Below are 20,664 nucleotides of genomic sequence, written 5' to 3' on the forward strand. Positions count from 1 at the left end.
TGCCAGTTAAAACTCTACTATGCAAAGCTAAAGCCATTTATCAACAACATCCAGAAACGCCGCCGGCTTCTCTGGGCCCGAGATCATCTAAGATGGACTGATGCAAAGTGGAAAAGTGTTCTGTGGTCTGTGGTCCATATTTCAAATGAAATATTCAACATCGGGTCATCCGGACCAAAGGGGAAGCGAACCATCCAGACTGTTATCGACGCAAAGTTTCGAAAGCCAGTATCTGCATTAGTGCCCAAGGTATGGGTAACTTACACATCTGTGAAGGCGCCATTAATGCCCTTTGCCAACTACTTTGGCACATGTTGCAGCCATGAAATTTTAAGTTATTTATTATTTGAACATCAAATATCTTGGTTTTTGTAGTGCATTCAATTGAATATGGGTTGAAAAGTATTAGCAAATCATTGCATTCCGTTTGTATTTACATCCAACACAATTTCCCAACTTATATGGAAACGGGGTTTGTATAAAGAGAACCAAGAAGGTACTGGTGCTGGGTGTTTTCGCTCTATAGTCACCTGGCTTCATTTCCCCACAATCCTTCATCAGTCCATGCCCATTAAACTGACATTATGTTCTAATATTTTCCAATCCCAGGCATTCCAGAAGATGCGCAGAGAGCCCTGGCAAAACAATCAATAAGCCGACAGATGCCAGGGAATGTGCTGAAAGAGACGCTTTTCTCCTGCCCTGATTTTAATAGATAAAGATCTAACAATAAAGACTGCTGTGTAGGTTCATTTGGGGGATCAATACTGGCTTTGTTTCCAGGGAGCCCACAGACGGCTGTGGTAAATATTGTTCCGGGCTTGGACACAATGCCCACTGTAGGCTCTCTCTGCACGGGTGCAGCCCGGCCCTCCGCTCGCAGCCGAAGAGGCTCGGAGGAAAAGAAGGAGGCGCCTGCCCAGATGATGGAAGCTCGGAATTAGACTCTCTCAGCTGGAGCGCGACACCCGCAGATTAAAAGGAGCCAATACGAGAAACGGCCCATCTGAGGACGCTGGAGCGGCGGCGCTCCCACCAAACGGCGGCCAAACAAACCAACTGTCCTCAAGCCAAGTGCAATTATTACTCTGAAACCTGCAGGATTTCCAAAGTAATTTCCTCCAAAAGAAAAAAAAACAAAACAAGAAACGTAAACATCACTATTAAAAAGCGCCGCCCTTTGGACGGCTCTGTGTTTCCCGGAATTAAAAAAATATTTCATATTCTCACTGTGGCTCTTGGAGGTTGGGAAGTTCTGGCGAGTAAACAAAACACGGAGCGGGAGGGCGACAGTTTGGACAGTGGGGCAGTGACACGGCGATATCCAGCACGACACAGGGATGATTCTCACAGTGCTCCTCTGTTAGCCATTGTCTGCCACAATAAGCGAGTGTGTGTGTGTTTGCATGCTGGGATGACTAAAGGAGCATTGTGGAAATGTTTTAAGAGTTTTAGTGAGCATGCGGCGGGGAGAATGGTGGGCGGAGGGTGGATGCGTGCAGGAGGGATCCAGTTAAACTAGCTTGCATGCTGTTCGACTCACAAAAGCAGTTGCTTCGATTCAGCGTAATCATCTCTTTTTCCATCGATAAACTAAAACAAACGGCATTAAAAGCAACAGGAGGGGATCATCGCAAGTGTGTTTACACTCGGTAATTTCAGTATTGTACACCGTTTTTGATTCGTTAATGATTCACACCGTACCAATATTTGGCAAGGGGCCTTGGTATTAGGGCTGGGCGATATGGCCTTTTTTTAATATCTCGATATTTTTAGGCCATGTCACGATACACAATATATATCTCGATGTTTTGCCTTAGCCTTGAATGAACACTTGATGCATATAATCACAGCAGTATGATAATTCTATGTGTCTACATTAAAACATTCTTCTTCATATTGCATTAATATATGCTCATTTTAAACTTCCATGCAGAGAAGGAAATCTTAACTGAGTCTATTTACCAAAACTGTATTTATTAAACAGTTAATAAGCAGTGGCACAAACATTCATGTCTTTTCCAAAACAGAAAGTGCAAGATTGTCAGAGAGACTTTAAAACAAGCTATTAGTGCATTTTTTGTGCATGATGTCACTAAGATGACATCAAAACAACACTAAAGTGCACTTGTTGTACACTTTTTGTTTAAAACAAATACAGTGCTCTTTTGTGCATGATATCAAAGAAGATATTTCAATAAGTGTAAAATAAAAATGAGCTGCATAATAGGAAATCAAATAGTGTTCGTCCTTCGCTATGTGGTAGGTTACTGCGGACATTATCTCTTTTTGTTGTTGACTATTTTTTTTCATACGGTGTTGTCGTTGTGGTTTCTGCAGCCCTTTGAGACACTGGTGATTTAGGGCTCTATAAATAAACATTGATTGATTGATTGATTGACTGATTGATTGATCTGGAAATGTTTGCCTCTGCATTTTAATGATGTGGGCGTGTGGCACCGAATGGAGATGTTGACATGCGGAGTAAGCACTCTTCATTCTCTAACAGGTGACTTTTGAAATTATGCTACATTTTAGCAGTTATTTTTTGTAGCAACGATTTTGCCCCACACTTGACAAATTATGGTTGTCTGTAAAGCCAAACCACCGCCAGACAATGGACACCCTGCTGTTTTTCTTGGTAATTAATTATTCCTTCATTTGTTAGCAGATTCGCACCTTCTTTCTCTCGTACTACCACTCGCACGGCTCCACTAACATCACAGCTAACATTACCCATGCTGTTACCTCTCTGTTCCGCGAGGGCGTATACGTATGTGACGTATGTAGGAAGGTGCGCTTACTGTCTCTAAAAAGCAGAGACAACAAAGAGTGATAAAAGTCTGTAGTGTAATGCCCGCAGCTAAAAGTAACTGCGTGAGAACACATACTCGAATATCACGACATAGTCATTTTCTATATCCCACAGAGACAAACCCGCGATATATCGATATATCGCCCAGCCCTAAATGGTATGGTACTTAATGGGCGGAGCTAAACACCCTGTACTTCCTTAATGGTCACGGCCATCTGTCAGCAGAAATGGAATAGGATATAAGGGGCATTAATTGATCAGTTGATCTGCCATTTCTTTTCTTTTCTGCTCAGCCCCCCTCTCCCTTGTGAAGGGGTGGGGGGCCACAGGTCCGGTGGCCATGGATGAAGTGCTGGCTGTCCAGAGTCGGGACCCGGGGGTTGGACCGCTCGCCTGTGCATCGGCTGGGGACATCTCTGCACTGCTGACCTGTCTCTGCTCGGGATGGTCTCCTGCTGGCCCCACTATGGACTGGACTCTCACTGTTATGTTAGATCCACTATGGACTGAACTTTCACAATATTATGCTGGACCCACTTGACATCCATTGCACTGGTCTCCCCTAGAAGGAGAGCGGTCACCCACATTTGCGGTCCTCTCCAAGGTTTCTCATTGTCATCCCACTGGGTTGAGTTTTTCCTTGCCCTGATGTGGGATCTGAACCGAGGATGTCGTTGTGGCTCGTGCAGCCCTTTGAGACACTCGTGATTTGGGGCTAAATAAACAAACATTGATTGACTGATTGAATTCCGATATTATACCAAAATAGGAGCCTTGGGTATTGATTTTGATTCGATATCGGCAGGAATCATACATACTTATATTATTTTCAAATGTTCGAAAAGGGTTGATCAAGTGAAATTAGTCCAACAGAGAACAAAGGTAGAAATGGAAAAACACTAATGCGTGTTAAAGATATCATTCAAACAAGCCATCCAGTCTTTAAAAGAGCTATACTGCTTATTTTAGGGGCTTTTAAAATGATATTAGATTCCAGCGGGCATAAAGGAAATATTTTTTGACAAAATGCTTTATTATTTTTAAGGTTGAATACAAGGCAAATCTGCATTATTCTCCTCCCGGCTGAAACATTAAAATTCTAGTAATTATACTGACTGCCAATTGGTCAGGGGGTCTGAATCAGAATCAGAATCAGAAATACTTTAATAATCCCTGAGGATTATTAAAATCAAGGGTCACACATGAATTTCCGAAAGTGAAATTGATGAGACCTGGCAGAAAGGTTGGGAAGTTCTCATACCTTACTGTGAGATTTGCATAAAAAATAAACAAGGGGTATGTTGAAAACACTTAAAGAAAAAGCAAGGCCTGCAACACTCGTGTCCTTCTAATAATTTTTATAAAAACTGCACAGGCGCTACCAAAACACAGACCGGTTTCGACAAGGTCTTCGTCACTGTGCAATTCTTTAACATGAAGTGATGCAGATAAATAGTCATAGCTTTGGTCAATCAAGTGATATAATACATGAAAAACAACTTCAAAAATGAAAGTGTACAAATAATGAACTAAATGGAACATTGTGCAAAATAAATCAAAGACTCAGCACAGTATCAGAGGAGAATAAAGTAATAAAAAAATATATGTGGAAAACCATTATAAGAAAGAACCACTTTAAGTACACTTTTTGCCGTGCACCTCTTTTTTTATGTTTCATTACGTTTTTTGGAAAGTGCATGTTTCTCCAGTATTTTGTAATATGTTAAGAAGACACCAAGCTCACAAACGAGAAAAAAAACAGAATATTTTAAATATAAGTCTGAAAGGGTGCAAATGTAAGATAATGCCCCTTAAAGACAATGGTGTCAAACTCGTTTTCATTGAGGACCACATTGCATTTATCGCTGCCCTCAGAGGGCCTCATGAATTGACTTGACGGACCACTTTAAATGCTGTGGCAGACTACACTGAATGACATGACAGACCACATTAAATAACGTAGCAGACTACATCGAATGACATGACGGACCACTTTAAATAATGTGACAGACTACATTGAATGACATCGGGGGCCAAATTAAATGACATGACGGATCACTTTAAAAATGATGTGGCAGACTACATTGAATTTCATAACGGACCACTTTAAATGATGTGGCAGACTACATTGAATGACATGACAGACCACGTTAAATAACGTAGCAGACTACATCGAATGACATGATGGACCAATTTATATGATGTGGCAGACTACATTGAATGACATCGGGGGCCAAATTAAATGACATGACGGACCACTTTAAAAATGATGTTGCAGACTACACTGAATGACATGACAGACCATTTTAAATGATGCGGCAGACTACATTAAATGACATGACGGAACACATTAATGATGTGGCCGACTACATTGAATTTCATGACGGACCACTTTAAATGATGTGGCAGACTACATTGAATGACATCGGGGGCCACCTTAAATGACATGACGGACTACATTGAATTTCATGACAGACCACTTTAAATGATGTGGCAGACTACATTGAATGACATCGGGGGCCACATTAAGTGACATGACGGACCACTTTGAATGATGTGGCAGACTACATTGAATGATATGGCGGACCACTTTAAATGATGTGACACACTACATTGAATGACATGACGGACCACGTTAAATGATGGGGCAGACTACATTAAATGACATCGGGGGTTACAATAAATGACATGACGGACCACATTAATTGATCCGGCAGACTACACTGAATGACATGACAGACCACATTAAATAATGTGTCAGACTACATTGAATGACATCGGGGACCAATTTAAATAACATGACGGACCACATTAAATGATGTGGCAGACTACATTGAATTTCATGACAGACCACTTTGAATGATGTGGCAGACTACATTAAATGACATGAAGGAACACATTAATGATGTGGCAGACTACATTGAATTTCATGACGGACCACGTTAAATAATGTGGCAGACTACATTGAATGACATAGGGGGCCACATTAAATGACATGACGGACCACTTTAAATGATCTGGCAGACTACACTGAATGACATGACAAACCACATTAAATAACGTGGCTGACTACATTTAATGACATCGGGGGCCACTTTAAACAACATGACGGACCACATTAAATGAGGTGACGGACCACGTTAACTGACGTGACAGACCCCAGGGTTTCCCAAACATTCATTTATTTGTGGCGGCCCGCCACGAAATAATTACAGCCGCGACAAATTAAAACTTTGAAAACATAAGAAAAATTTAAAAAACATGTTTTTCTTTTTTTTCCGTTTTGACTCGCTCAACCGCTCATAAAAGCAATGGGACTCTGTCTGTGAATGGAGCTTGTAGTTACATATTATATAAATATGTAAATATTATATAAATATGTATATAAATTGGTACATAAAGTATTGTAATTATATTCCAACTCCGCGTTCTTCTTGGTCATCGCCGCCGCCGCTGCCTCATCCACCCAAAAACCACCCCCACCGCACCCACCCCCAACCCCGTCGCCCGACCACACCACCACAAATAGATGCCTGACCTGTGGGAAACACTGGACCTTATTGAATGAAAGAATGAAACTGCGGGCCACTTTAAATGACGTGACAGATCACATTAAATAATGTGATCAACCACATTAATGCGGTGATGGACTACATCCAATGACGCGACAGCCCTTGAGTTTGACACACCATCAGAGGAAGCTTCTTAGATGCACACAAAGTTTGTCAGTTCATCAGAAGTGTATACAGTACACGAACCAGAGGCCTGTCTTAAAACGACAAATCATGAATTTGTAACAATCAAGTCTGGAAGCGCCTTCTCCTTGCGACACATCTCCATCTGTTTGTGTAGCCAAGTAGCTCCTGGTGCTCCTTTTTAATATTCATGTCCATTTTACAAGCTTCTTTGCTGGTAGATATTCCAGCGTGCTAACACGAAGTCACGGAACACGGCTGAATTCTGTTTTTCAGATTTGCATTGCACCAACTGTGTGGTGATTTTATAACACTTATCAACTTGAAGCCCAATGTTCAGACTCCGTACACACAAAGTAAACCAGGGCAAAGTGCTATATCTGTATACAAGCACCGTTGCCAGACATGCAATCATTTGTAAAAAACTGTACTACACACCAACTAAATTGTTAGGGTGCCACATTTTCCAGATGCAAATCTGGTAACCAATGAAGGAAGAATTAATTCCCAAGAAAAACAGCAGGGGGTCCAGCGTTTGGCGGTGGTTTGGCTTCAAGCGGAAGATGTCGAACAGACAAGCGTAATATGTCAAGTGTGGGGCAAAAATGTTGCTACAAAAAGTAGCATCACTGCTAATATGTAGCATAATTTGAAAAGTCACCCATTAGAGAATAAGGCGTGCTTGAAACTCCGCATGTCAACATCTCCGTTTGGTGCCACACCAAAAAAATGCGAAGCAACCATTTCCAGATCAACACTGTATGAAATAAATAGTCAATAACAGAAGGAGATAACGTCTGAAGTAGGGTTGTCCCGATCCGATCCGCCGATATTTGTCAAAAAATCGGTATCGGCAAGGCATGGGAAAATGCCGATCCAGATCCAGTTTTTAAAAAAGCTCCGGTCCGTGTTTTCCAACACACCGATTTAAATAATACATACCACTCTTCTGCTGCTCCCTTAACTCCGTTCAGATGGCCGAGTGAATTAAAAGTTACGGTAAAAATGTCAGCTGTGTGGGATTATTTTATCCTACAAAACGAAAAAGATGAAGAGGTGGAGTGCAAAACATGCCACAATAAAGTCAAGCGTGGTGGTAAAGTTGTAAGACATTTTAATGACTCTTGCGAGTGAGAGGCTTTTTAGCACTCATAGATGAACACAGGAGCAGGCTGACACATGAGCATCTTGAAGTGCTCGTCTTTGTTAGAAAGAATCTCCCCATTATGCTTGGACTTCAATTGTTTGCCCCCCCCTGACTGGGGCAAACAATTGAAGGGAGTGTGTAGATATATATATATATTTCTTTTTTTAAGTTTACACTTGTTCAAGAGCAAGTATTGATGCTGAGTTATAAACATTTTATCCCACTCAGATTGTTTGTGTGTTTTGCTTTTTTTAATAATGTTTACAGCATTATTTGCACTTTATACTGTTCACTTTTTTACTGTTTAATGATGCCATTTCTGTTTGTCATGTATAATTTTTGATATTTTGTGTTTATCCTTGAATACCAACTATTGTGTATTATTCAAACTCACCTAATTCAGCTGGCTAGTTGTTATCAAGAGTACTAAAATCCTTTTCAGCATGAATCTGACAACTAAGTAGGCTAAATAACTTTAAACTTTAATACATGCTCGGATAGGCCAGTATCTATTGGATCGGAAGTGCAAAAACAATATCGGTATCGGATCGTAAGTGCAAAAACCTGGACCGGGACATCCGTAGTCTGAAAGAACCTACCACATAGCGAAGGACATACACTATTTGATTTCCTTTTATGCAGCTCATTTTTTATTTGACAGTTATTGAAATATCTTGCGTGACATCATGCACAAAAGTGAACTTTATTTGTTTTAAACTATTGTAGTGGCGTTCTGTACAAAAAGTGCACTTTAATTCAATGTTCTTTTGATATGTCATCTTCGTGACATCATGCACAAAAGTGCACTCCTAGGTTGGTTTAAAATGTCTCTGACAATCTTGCACATTCTGTTTTGAAATGACATTAATGTTTATGCCACTGCTTGATAACTGTTTAATAAATACAGTTTTGGTCAATTGACTTAGTTGTGATTTCCCTCTCTGCATGAAAGTTTAAAATAAGCATATATTAATGCAGTATAAACAAGAATGTTTCAATGTAGACACATAGAATCATCATACTGCTGTGATTATACGCATCAAGTGTTCATTCAAGGCTAAGGAAAAAAATCGAGATATATACTGTGTATCGCGATATGGCCTAAAAATATTGAGATATTGAAAAAAAGCCATATGGCCCAGCCCTAGTCTATGGTAATTTATCCCTTTAGCGAATGGTTCCAAACGTTTAATCAGGGATCAACAGTCATTTTTCTTAAGAAGCGAACATTTTTTCCCGTCATTTTGAGATTCTGGTAAGATAATTTAGCATGTTACACCAGGCAGCGCTGATAAAAACCGTGTTTGAGCGGGCCGGTTCTAATACCAATCAAATATCATATTGAGGGCCATAGACAATTCATTACCATAGACATTACCATAGGTCTATGGTAATGCTTCCCTTCAGCGGATGGTTCCAAACGTTTAATCAGGAATCTACAGTCAATTTTCTTAAGAACCAAACATTTTTTCCTATCATTTTGAGATTGTGGTAAGATAATTTAGCATGTTCCACCTGGCAACGCTGATAAAAATCATGTTTGAGCGGGCCAGTTCTAATACCAATTAAATATTATATTGGGGGCCATAGATAATTCATTACCATAGACCAGGAGTCACCAACCTTTTTGAAACCAAGAGCTACTTCTTAGGTAGTGATTAATGCGAAGCTTGATACACACAGAAATAAATTGCCAGAAATAGCCAATTTTCTCAATTTACCTTTAATAAATAAATCTATATATTTAAAAAAAAGGCTATTTATTTCCGTCATTCCGTCGTACATTTTTTTTCCTTTTATGGAAGGTTTTTTTGTAGAGAATGAATGATGAAAAAAAAAAAACATTTAACGGTTTAAAAGAGGTGAAAACACGAAAAAAAATGAAAATAAAATTTTGAAACATGGTTTATATTCAATTTCGACTTTTTAAAATTCAAAATTCAACCGAAAAAATTTGAGAGAAAAACTAGCTAATTCGAATCCCTCTGAAAAAATTAAAAAAATAATTTATGGAACATCATTAGTATTTTTTCCTGATTAAGTTTAATTTTAGAATTTTGATGACATGTTTTAAATAGTGTTACGATCCGTTACTCGGATCTTCACATGTTGTTGTTTATTTTTCCATGTGTGTTTTCATTCTCTGTTCTGACCTGTTTACTTCTTGTTTTGTTTGTTTCCATGGTCACTTATTATTTCCACCTGCTAGTCTCGGTTCTCGCACACCTGTTCTTGTAATCACCACCCTTTATAAGCCAGCCTCTTCTGTTAATTCTTTCTGGGACTCTAGTTTGCTCTCATGCAACTGTACGACTGGTATGTTTTTCTCGCTAGCTCATACGCTAAGCCACTTGCAATTTTAGCTCTCATGCTAATTGTGTTTTGTTTTACATTCTGTGACTTTGTGCCAAGTTTAGTTTATGTGTACTTCCTAGCTCTCAGGCTAGTGTCTTTTGTTTGCCTTTTATTAGCACCAGTGTTTCTGTTCATAGCACCTTTTTGTAGAATAAATCTGTTACATCTTACCTTTGTTGTGTTCAGCATTTTGACGCATCCTCGAGGGAATCGAACCCGGCACCACGATGCCAAACAGGTGTAACAAATAGGTTTGAATCCAATCTGCACTTCATTATAATATATAACAAATTGGACCAAGCTATATTTCTAACAAAGACAAATCATTATTTGTTCTACATTTTCCAGAATGGAACTTTTAAAAGAAATTCAAAAGACTTTGAAATAAGATTTAAATTTGATTCTACAGATTTTCTAGATTTGCCAGAATAATTTTTGGGAATTTTAATCATAATAAGTTTGAAGAAATATTTCACAAATATTCTTCATTGAAAAAACAGAAGCTGAAATGAAGAATTAAATTAAATTGTATTTATTATACTTTACAATGAAAAAAAATAATACTTGAACATTGATTTAAATTGTCAGGAAAGAAGAGGAGGGAATTTAAAAGGTAAAAAGTTATATGTGTTTAAAAATCCTAACATAATTTTTAAGGTTGTATTTTTTCTCTAAAATTGTCTTTCTGAAAATTATAAGAAGCAAATTAAAAAAATAAATTAATTTATTTAAACAAGTGAAGACCAAGTCTTATATTTTCTTGGATTTTCAAATTGTATTTGAGTTTTGTCTCTCTTAGGATTAAAAATGTTGAGCAAAGCGAGACCAGCTTGCGAGTAAATAAATACAATTTAAAAAGTAGAGGCAGCTCACTGGTAAGTGCTGCTATTTGAGCTATTTTTAGTACAGGCCTTACGGGCTGCCTGGTGCCCACGGGCACTGCGTTGGTGACCCCTGCCATAGACATTACCATAGGTCTATGCTAACGTTTCCCTTTAACGCAGAGGTCGGCAACCTTTACCACCCAAAGAGCCATTTTGACCCGTTTCACAAAATGAAGAAAACAATGGGAGCCACAAAACTCTTTTGAAATTTAAAATGAAATAACACTGCATACAGAGTTGTTTTTTTTTGCTTTGTGCTATGTATTAACCAGGGGTCTCAGACACGCGGCCCCGCACCTTAATATGAAAATATAATGTTAGTGTGGCCCGCGAGTTTTATATGAGTGCCGCTTGACAGCATCACACTTGGCAATCCTCCCAAATTTTCCGGGAGACTCCTGAGTTTCAGAGGAACTAATCTCGCGAATGTCTGCTGATTTTCACCCTAACAACATTAATAAAGGCGTGCTATGAAGGTGCTGCCTTTAACGCCCTCTACAACATGTACAAATATCTAGCCCAGCCCAGCCACAAGTCGTATGTGGCTTCTATAAACACACTTAAACGACTGTAAAGCATACTTGTTCTACAGCCATACAGGTCACACTGGGGGTGCCTGTTTAAACAACTTTAACACTTTTACTAATATGCACCACACTGTGAACCCACACCAAACAAGAATGACAAACATATTTCGGGAGAACATCCACACTATATACAACACAAACACGACAGAACAAATACCCAGAATCCCAAGCATCCCTAACTATTCCCGGCTACATTATACACCCAGCTACCACCAACCCAAACACCCCCCCACCCTACCGTGGGTCGGTTGAGGTGGGCGGGGTTGGGGGGTCGGGGGTCTATAATGTAGCCCGGAAGAATCAGGGATACATGGGATTCTGGGTATTTGTTCTGTCATGTTTATGTTGTGTTATAGTGCGGATGTTCTCCCGAAATGTATTTGTCATTCTTGTTTGGTGTGGGTTCACAGTGTAGCGCATATTATTAAGACTGTTAAAGTTGTTTATATCACAACCCTCAGTGTGACCTGTATGGCTGTTGACCAAGTATGCCTTACAGTTGCGTATGCGTTCAGATAGAAGTCGCATCCAAAATGTGACCGGCCGGCCGGCAGGCAGATAGCATGGTGAAAATCCTGGCGCGATGACATGTAGAAAGGGTGTTAGAGGCATTATTATCACGGCAAGCCCTCAAAGTTGATGTCTGGGTGAAAGTCGAAAAATGTGACCCGGGAGATTTCTGGTAGAGACACTGAAATCTGGAAATCTACCGGACTTCTCCGGGTGGTCGGCAAGTATGTGGCTGAGCCACATCAGAGTGGTCAAAGAGCCGCATGTGGCTCCGGAGCCGCGGGTTGCCGACCCCTGCTTTAACGGATAGTTCCAAACATTTCATCAGGGATATACAGTAATTTTTCTTAAGAACCAAACATTTTTTCCCGTCATTTTGAGATTCTGGTAAGATAATTTAGCATGTTACACCAGGCAACGCTGATAAAAAGCATGTTTGAGTAGTAATCCCAAGAATGTACCTCGTTTGTGGCAGGTCTTCAGCAGGTGGTTTACAGGCTTGTAGGGGAGTCCGGCGAGCTTGGCGCCAGTGCTGCCTAGTCTCGCCCGGCCCAGGGGGCTGCCATTCTGCTCCATGCGGGGAAGCTTGGCCGGCGGGGCCTTGGCGTCCACGATGCTGTTGACCAGCTCGGAGTTCTCCTTGCCCAAACACGTCTCGCTGAGATGGTCCATCATTCTCAGCACCTCGACTCACTATCACCTGCGGAGAAGTAGGGAAAAAAGTATGAGCGCACTGGCTGTCAATCCGCCTCGACTGCTGACTTTTTCCGTGCCGCTGTAATGTTCCCTTTTTTTAGAGCATGTATTATGTATGGATGTCCCGCTAGAGATTCCCACGCGAGGTGCGCCAAACAAGCCTCGGTTTTAGCGCGAACGCATTAATTTGCAGGGAGATTCCACTTGAACGCACACGAGGAACAAGATTCTGCATCGGAGCACGCAGAGCTGAGGGTTGGCGTTACGGGCGGTTGTGGGGAACCATCAGCTTCTGAGTCACTTCATCCGGCTTTACACTCGAGACGCAACCGGCGAGGGGATCTTGCAATGTCACGTCCCACGGCGGCCCGACTTTACAGGTGTAGACATTTATTTTTAGCTTGTGCAACTTTAGAGGCAGAAGCAACCGAAAAACAGGCTGCTGCTGACTCATGTAGTCTTAGGACGTCCTCACACTTGGCAAATCCTGCCGTGCTTGGGTCCAACTAACACCTAAATTCCGGCACATTTGGCGCGTGTGAGCGCACTGATTTGCACCCAGGCTCAGTACACTTCCCCTGCTTTGGCACCATTGGAAGACGATTCCATGCACATGTACCAACACACATGCAGCTTAGAGGAAACATAGAATGACTGTAGAGCCATAATAATAAAAATAATAATAACACGTTTAGTAGACATATGTAAAATTATTCATCAATCATTGTTCTACCACATATCCCTGTCGGGGTCAAGGTAGGGCTGGAGCCTACTTGGGCTCAGTAAAAAATTGTCTACCACTCCATGCCAATTAAACAGGTGATGATATAACCATCGGCAACCAACAAGGACAGAAATGTGGGTTCTTCCGAGGATGTCGTAGTCGTAATGGTTTGTACAGTCCTTTGAGGCATTTGTGATTTAGGGCTATATAAATAAACATTGATTGATTGATTGAAATAAAGGGCCCTGTTATGCAAAACAAACTATTTTTTTACCTATTTTTGTGCCCTGCATAAGTCCCAGAAATTTTGAAATCAAAACACGGTGGAGAGGTTCGTAAAACATTATTGCCTTGCTGCAAACCTGCAACTGAGCAGTGTGGAATTTGAGGCTTGAGTGATGTATTTTGCCTTGGTTACATTAGCTGATACTTTCTTATAAGGTTTACCTGAAGTGCTTTGCCCTTTTTTATTCAGTTGTTAGTGGTGCACAAAAAAATGTGCGATTCTTATTCACCCCGGTTTTGAATGGATTCATAACAATCAAAAATTGTTTCAAAAATATTTTCATATATATATATATATATATTTTTTTTTTTTTTTTTTTTTTTTCAGCCTATCTTAATGCAACCGGAGGGATTTTTTCTAACCGGTTTTGAAAAAGTTTGATTATAATTATCATACATTCTAAATTTAATTGTCATCCCAAGAATCGGAATTGGATGGAATTGTTAAATGCCCAAAGTTTCACATCCCTATCAATTGTCGTCGCTAAATCCTCTTGTTGTGGGGCAGACTGGCCCGTACACGCACGTGCATGATAAAAACCTCAGCAATTGCTGTTTTTAATAAAATGTAGCATATAGTTCTAACTTATATCTGTCAGTAGACTCGATATGGAAGCGCTAAAAACTACAACATGGCTGACGAAGAGAAGACGCCGTCGAAAGGGGCTTGGCCTGGAGGAGGGTTTCAGCACGTAAATAAGACCGCCCACTAAACAACACATCCTGAAGAGACAGTCAGAAAGCAGCTTGAAGATGGTCCGTAAAACATAATCGATGCAGCATTTGGAATAAAGGACCACCGTTACATGTTATGTAGACCAAAAGGAAGTGTTTTAAAATGCAGGAAAAAAATCATAATGACCTCTTTCCGAAAGTTTTTAGGGCCATTTTATTTGATATTGAAGGAACATATTCATTTGTAAAACTCAATTATGTTTGTACTATTCGACCCCAAACTTAAATACAATTTGATGCATGTTTTGGACTAAATCTAATTTACGGGAAATACATTTTTCTTTTTTTTTCTTAGTGCAAAATAAAAGATGTTAAACACAATAAAAACTTGTCTTGTAAAACCATTTTTGCAATGTCAGAATGTTATACACGATCATTGTTTTAAAATGTTTCATTTAAATGTATGCCATTTATTTGCTGTAAACAGTTTTATCTAAAAGTACTGACGTTTTTTTGCGGTTAAGGTAAAGGCATATGTGCAGTCAAAATAAATGGATTATAATGAATTAGCAGATAATAAATGCGAAAATATTTTGCGATTAATTGCATGAGTTGACGTGTTCACTCTGACAGCCCTGATTAAAACGTAATATTCAACGTGTGTGCCTTGCAAGACTGGTGTAATAACGCTGTGCGCCATAGGGGGGGACGTTTTTAAGGGAAAATGTGCTATTACCGTATTTTTTGGACTAAAAGGCGCACTTAAAATCTTTTGATTTTCTCAAAACTCGACAGTGCACCTTATTACCCCGGTGCGCCTTATGTATGGAATAATTTTGCTTGTGCTTACCAACCTTGAAGTTATTTTATTTTGGTATAAGTAATGGTAAGTGTGACCAGTAGATGGCAGTCACACATAAGAGATACGTGTCGACTGAAATATGATTCACGTAAACAACACCAAAATGTTAAATGTTCCATTGAAAATATAGAACATTACACACGGCGCTCAAAAATATATCAAAATGTTTTAATATGACTTTGATAAGCTTTGAAGCCACACCGCTTGATGGATTTTACTGTGCTTCAACATACAAGTATCATTATGGTGTGTGTATAAGGTAAGACATATTATCTGGCGTTTTTTTTTTTTTGCAATATTATTCAAAAGCAACTTTTCTCACCTTCTAGTACTTGCTGATAAGTATTTGGGATCAGCATAAGTACTGAAAATTTGCGCGAGTCTGCCTTGGTTGTCTGTGCAGACACCGTAGTCACTGCTGTTGCCATTTCTAATATAAAATAGTGTAAAAGTTCTTACTTATATCTGTCAGTAAACTTGCCATGAAAGCGCTAAAACATACCGGTGTAGTGAGTTTATATTATTCACACAAGAAACTTTAGTTATTAGAGCGTTATGGTCAGACAGTTTTTCATGGGACACATTCCCGGCGTTGTTTTTGCACTCGTGAGCCGCGGATGAGGATATGCTGCCCCGTTATTGATTTAAGTAAAGTCTGAATATCATTAAAACAGTTAGCTCCATCTTTTGGCATGTCTTCCACTCCTGTCCTTGCACGCTAGACCGCTCCAATAAAGATGGTGAGAAGAAGACACTTCCGAAGGTGAGCCATGTAAATAAGACCGCCCACAGAAAGTGGCTTAAAGATGATCTGTAAAACATCTTCTATGGAACATTTTGACCATTATATGTTATGTAGACCACAAGGAAGTGTTTTCCATTTAGAAAAAAATAATAATAATATGACCCCTTTAATTTGCCTTATAATCCGGTGCGCCTTTTGCATGAAAATAGACCTGACTCATCGGCAATGCGCTTTATAATCCGGTGGTCCGGAAAATACGGTATATTATTACCAGGGACTGAGCAGGAAGGGGCAAGAAATATAATTGTAATAAAATTCATATGAAGCTCACTGTCATTCATTCATTGACATTTTACATGCGCCTCCTCATCCAAATTAGGGCCTCCACCAGATTGCGGGTCCCTACGCACAGCAGGCGATCTGCCTGTATGGCGGGCTACACGATATATTGATTTTTTATTTTTTTTTCCCACTTCTCTTTTCCCTATGCAGTACTCTGATGTGTAATGTATTTCCTTACTCAGATTTGTGTCATAACTAGTATAGCACTAGTTATATAATATAATAGTTATTAGAATTGTTCTGACATGTGCCGGACTTTGGACATACCTGCTAGAACTACTTTAGCCAATCAGAAGCCTGGACAAAGTCATTCAGGCACAAAAGCAACAAGGTAATTCGAGAAAAGAAGAATCATACAAAACAACACCTGAATCTCTTACTTCAGTTTAAAAAAATTACTGATTCCATTTACTCCTTAGGAAAGTTCTTTGGAGTCAGTTTACTTGCAGACAACCAACATGTACCACACAGCAAAATACAGTTTTTGAACCCGTGTTGGTGCAGACATGGCCATTAAGCTGCAGGAGTCATGGTGCATGTCAGTGCATCATGTTAATACACTGCTGCTGTCAAAGAGGACAAACTTGACCACCCCCGCGTTGAAAGATCATCAACTCCTCCATTCATAACATGCAATGAGCCAAGTAATTCCCTGCAATTAGGAGAGAAGTGGGGGTGGGTTTGTGCAAAAGGGAATCCAGACCCGGATGAACATCAGATCCAGGTCAGGATTTTTGAATTAAAAAAAAAAAAAAGGTTGTAGCAGCCTTTACTGGAAGGTTTTGACTTGAGTGGACGAGTTAAAGAAACCGACCTGATACACGGCTGATTGGCCTTTGGTCTTCAGCAAGGTGGTCAGAAAAAAACAATGAATACAAACAACAACAACGTTCACAATGATTTGTCCGTGCGTTCAGACCGCGCGCTCTTTTTTTTGGCAGGTGTACAGCGGGCAGCACGAGCATGTCAAAAAGGCTCAGGTGCAGTGTTGCCAATTTAGTGATGTCGTCGCTCTATTTAGCCAGTATTAAAGGGGAACTGCACTTTACTTGGAATTGTTTAACCATTCAAAATCACTATGAGAGACAAGAACAAATGCGTCTTCTTTTTTTTTAGGATTCTAAAGATTAAAAAGACGTTCGCAAGATGCAACTAACATTTCAGCTAATGAGAGTCATTTTTGCTGCCTTCAAAACCCTGTAAAACAACTTCAAAACTCTCCATCAATGTTTTAAATACACAAGTATACAAATATATATATATATATATATATATATATATATATATATATATATATATATATATATATATATATATATATATATATATATATATATATATATATGTATATATTTATGTATATGTGTATATATATATATATATATATATATATATATATATATATAACTATATCCATCCATCCATCCATCTTATTCCGCTTATCCGAAGTCGGGTCGCGGGGGCAGCAGCCTAAGCAGAGAAGCCCAGACTTCCCTCTCCCCAGCCACTTCGTCTAGCTCTTCCCGGGGGATCCTGAGGCGTTCCCAGGCCAGCCGGGAGACATAGTCTTCCCAACGTGTCCTGGGTCTTCCCCGTGGCCTCCTACCGGTTGGACGTGCCCTAAACACCTCCCTCGGGAGGCGTTCGGGTGGCATCCTGACCAGATGCCCGAACCACCCCATCTGGCTCCTCTCGATGTGGAGGAGCAGCGGCTTTACTTTGAGTTCCTCCCGGATGACAGAGCTTCTCACCCTATCTCTAAGGGAGAGCCCCGCCACACGGCGGAGGAAACTCATTTCGGCCGCTTGTACCCGTGATCTTATCCTGTCGGTCATTACCCAAAGCTCATGACCATAGGTGAGGATGGGAACGTAGATCGACCGGTAAATTGAGAGCTTTGCCTTCCGGCTCAGCTCCTTCTTCTCCACATATATATGTATATATATATATATATATACATATATATACTAACATATAGATATATATGTATATGGATATATAGATATAGATATATATATATATATATATATATATATATATATATATATATATATATATATACACATAAATATATACATACAAACTTTATATACATATACATAAGTATATGCATATTCATATATACACTTATACACACATAGTACACATCTGTACTTGCATATAATATACCGTATTTCCTTGAATTCCCGCTGGGCATATAGTATGCGTCTGCCTTGAATTACTGTCGGGTCAAACTCGCTTCCCAAAATAATTAGCGCATGCTTCGTATTACCGCCTGGTCAAACTCTTGACGTCACGAGGGACACTTCCCCTGTCATCCTTTTCAAAATGGAGGAGGCTGATTTCAATACCGGTAATTTGAAATCGCATAAAGGGAAGAAGATTAAGAGCTATTCAGTAGGATTTAAGTTCCAAGCTTACATCACACTCAATTTTTACTACATACCTTTGGTAAGTGCCGAAGTGGGAAGAGGTTTTAAAATAATTAGCGCATGCTTACTTTTACCGCATGCTTTTAGTAAGCGCAGGAGTGAGAAGAGGTTTTAAATTAATTAGCACCCCGGCGGCAATTCAAGAAAATACAGCATATACACACACACACACATATATATGGAGACACACACACATACATATACATACATACATTATATATGCATACATAAACTCACATACATACATACATACATAAATAATGTGTTACAGGCGCATTCATGACAATGTGTAATATGTATGTATTTACCATATTTTAGTCATATTAAGCATTACTAGAACTTCTGTCCTGGGCACATCGATTTCAGTGCTCATAGAAACGCACTTGCTACTTCCGTCAACAAACGTGTGTGTTCAATAATCGCGGCAGACTTCATAATAGACGACGTAGATGACTATTTTTGGACAAATGAGGATTCACAACCTTATCCTTTTTAACCTGAATATACGGAGACATAACTGTTGGTTATAGAAGATGAGCGAGCAGGAAGAGAGGGTGAAACGTGTAGGAAAGACTTGGTGTTGTAAATGTGGAGATTGCAAAGCTATGCCGACAGAAATGGAGTGCTTCTGCCGCGATGAGTGGCACACAAAGTTATTAAGGCTGGAAAGGCTTCTTGTATCTGGCAAGGTGAACAATGTTCAATGAAACTGCATCACAACGAAGGACGGACAGTTTGCGCTAACAAACCACTTAGTGGTATAAGATGTTTTTCACCATGCTGTACCCCAGTGATTTTCAACCACTGTGCCGCGGCGTGAGCTACAGTCTGGTGTGCCGTGGGAGATGGTCTAATTTCACCTATTTGGGTTAAAATTGTTTTCAAACCAGTAATTATAGTCTGAAAATGATGTGTTGTTGTTGAGTGTCGGTGTTGTCTCGAGCTCAGCTGAGTAACCGTGTAATACTCTTCCATATCAGTAGGTGGCAGCCGGTGCTAATTGATTTGTAGATGTTGGAAAAAGCGGGAGGCGTCGTGCAGGTAAAATTGTGTCTAATGCTTAGACTAAAAATAAACTAAAAGTGAGTACCCCTAAGAAAAGGCATTGAAGCTTAGGTATGGCTATCAATCAATCAATGTTTATTTGTATAGCCCTAAATCACAAATGTCTCAAAGGACTGTACAAACCACTATGAGTACGACATCCTCGGAAGAACCCACATAAGGGAAAGGAAAACTCACACCCAGTGGAAAAGGATAATTCACACCCATTGGGACGCCAATGACAATGATGACTATGAGAACCTTGGAGAGGACCTCATATATGGGCAACCCCCCGCCCCCTCTAGGGGACCGAAAGCAATGGATGTCGAGCGGGTCTAACATGATACTGTGAAAGTTCAATCCATAGTGGCTCCAACACAGCCGCGAGAGTTCAGTTCAAAGCGGATCCAAGACAGCAGCGAGAGTCCCATCCACAGGAAACCATCCCAAGCGGAGTCGGATCAGCATCGTAGAGATGTCCCCAACCGATACACAGGCGAGCGGTTCTATGCAGAACGAAACTAAAACTGAATTGGCTACAAAGTAGTGAAGTGAAGTGAATTATATTTATATATCGCTTTTCTCAAGTGACTCATAGTGCTTTACATAGTGACACCCAATATCTAAGTTACATTTAAACCAGTGTGGGTGGCACTGGGAGCAGGTGGATAAAGTGTCTTGCTCAAGGACACAATGGCAGTAACTAGGATGGCACAAGCGGGAATCGAACCTGCAACCCTCAAGTTGCTGACACGGCCACTCTACCAACCAAGCTATGCCGCCCAAAACAGAATAAACAGAATTAAAAAAATAGAATGCTGGACGACAGCAAAAACTTACTGGGGAGCAAAGACGGCGTCCACAAA

General features: G+C 40.0%; 1 protein-coding gene across 7 annotated transcripts in view; it reads right to left on the reverse strand.

Annotated features, from left to right (window-relative positions):
- Positions 1-20,664, reverse strand: part of satb1b (SATB homeobox 1b) — a 210,205-nt gene that overhangs the window by 132,019 nt on the left and 57,522 nt on the right. For all 7 annotated transcript variants that reach the window (XM_061915459.1, XM_061915464.1, XM_061915463.1 and 4 more), the window contains exon 2: positions 12,455-12,693. In XM_061915459.1, coding sequence (XP_061771443.1) covers positions 12,455-12,668 — 214 coding nt within the window. In that variant the 5' untranslated portion in view covers positions 12,669-12,693. The remainder of the gene's footprint in view (positions 1-12,454; positions 12,694-20,664) is intronic.

This window comes from Nerophis ophidion, linkage group LG11, assembly GCF_033978795.1.
Source record: "Nerophis ophidion isolate RoL-2023_Sa linkage group LG11, RoL_Noph_v1.0, whole genome shotgun sequence".
Taxonomy (NCBI): domain Eukaryota; kingdom Metazoa; phylum Chordata; class Actinopteri; order Syngnathiformes; family Syngnathidae; genus Nerophis; species Nerophis ophidion.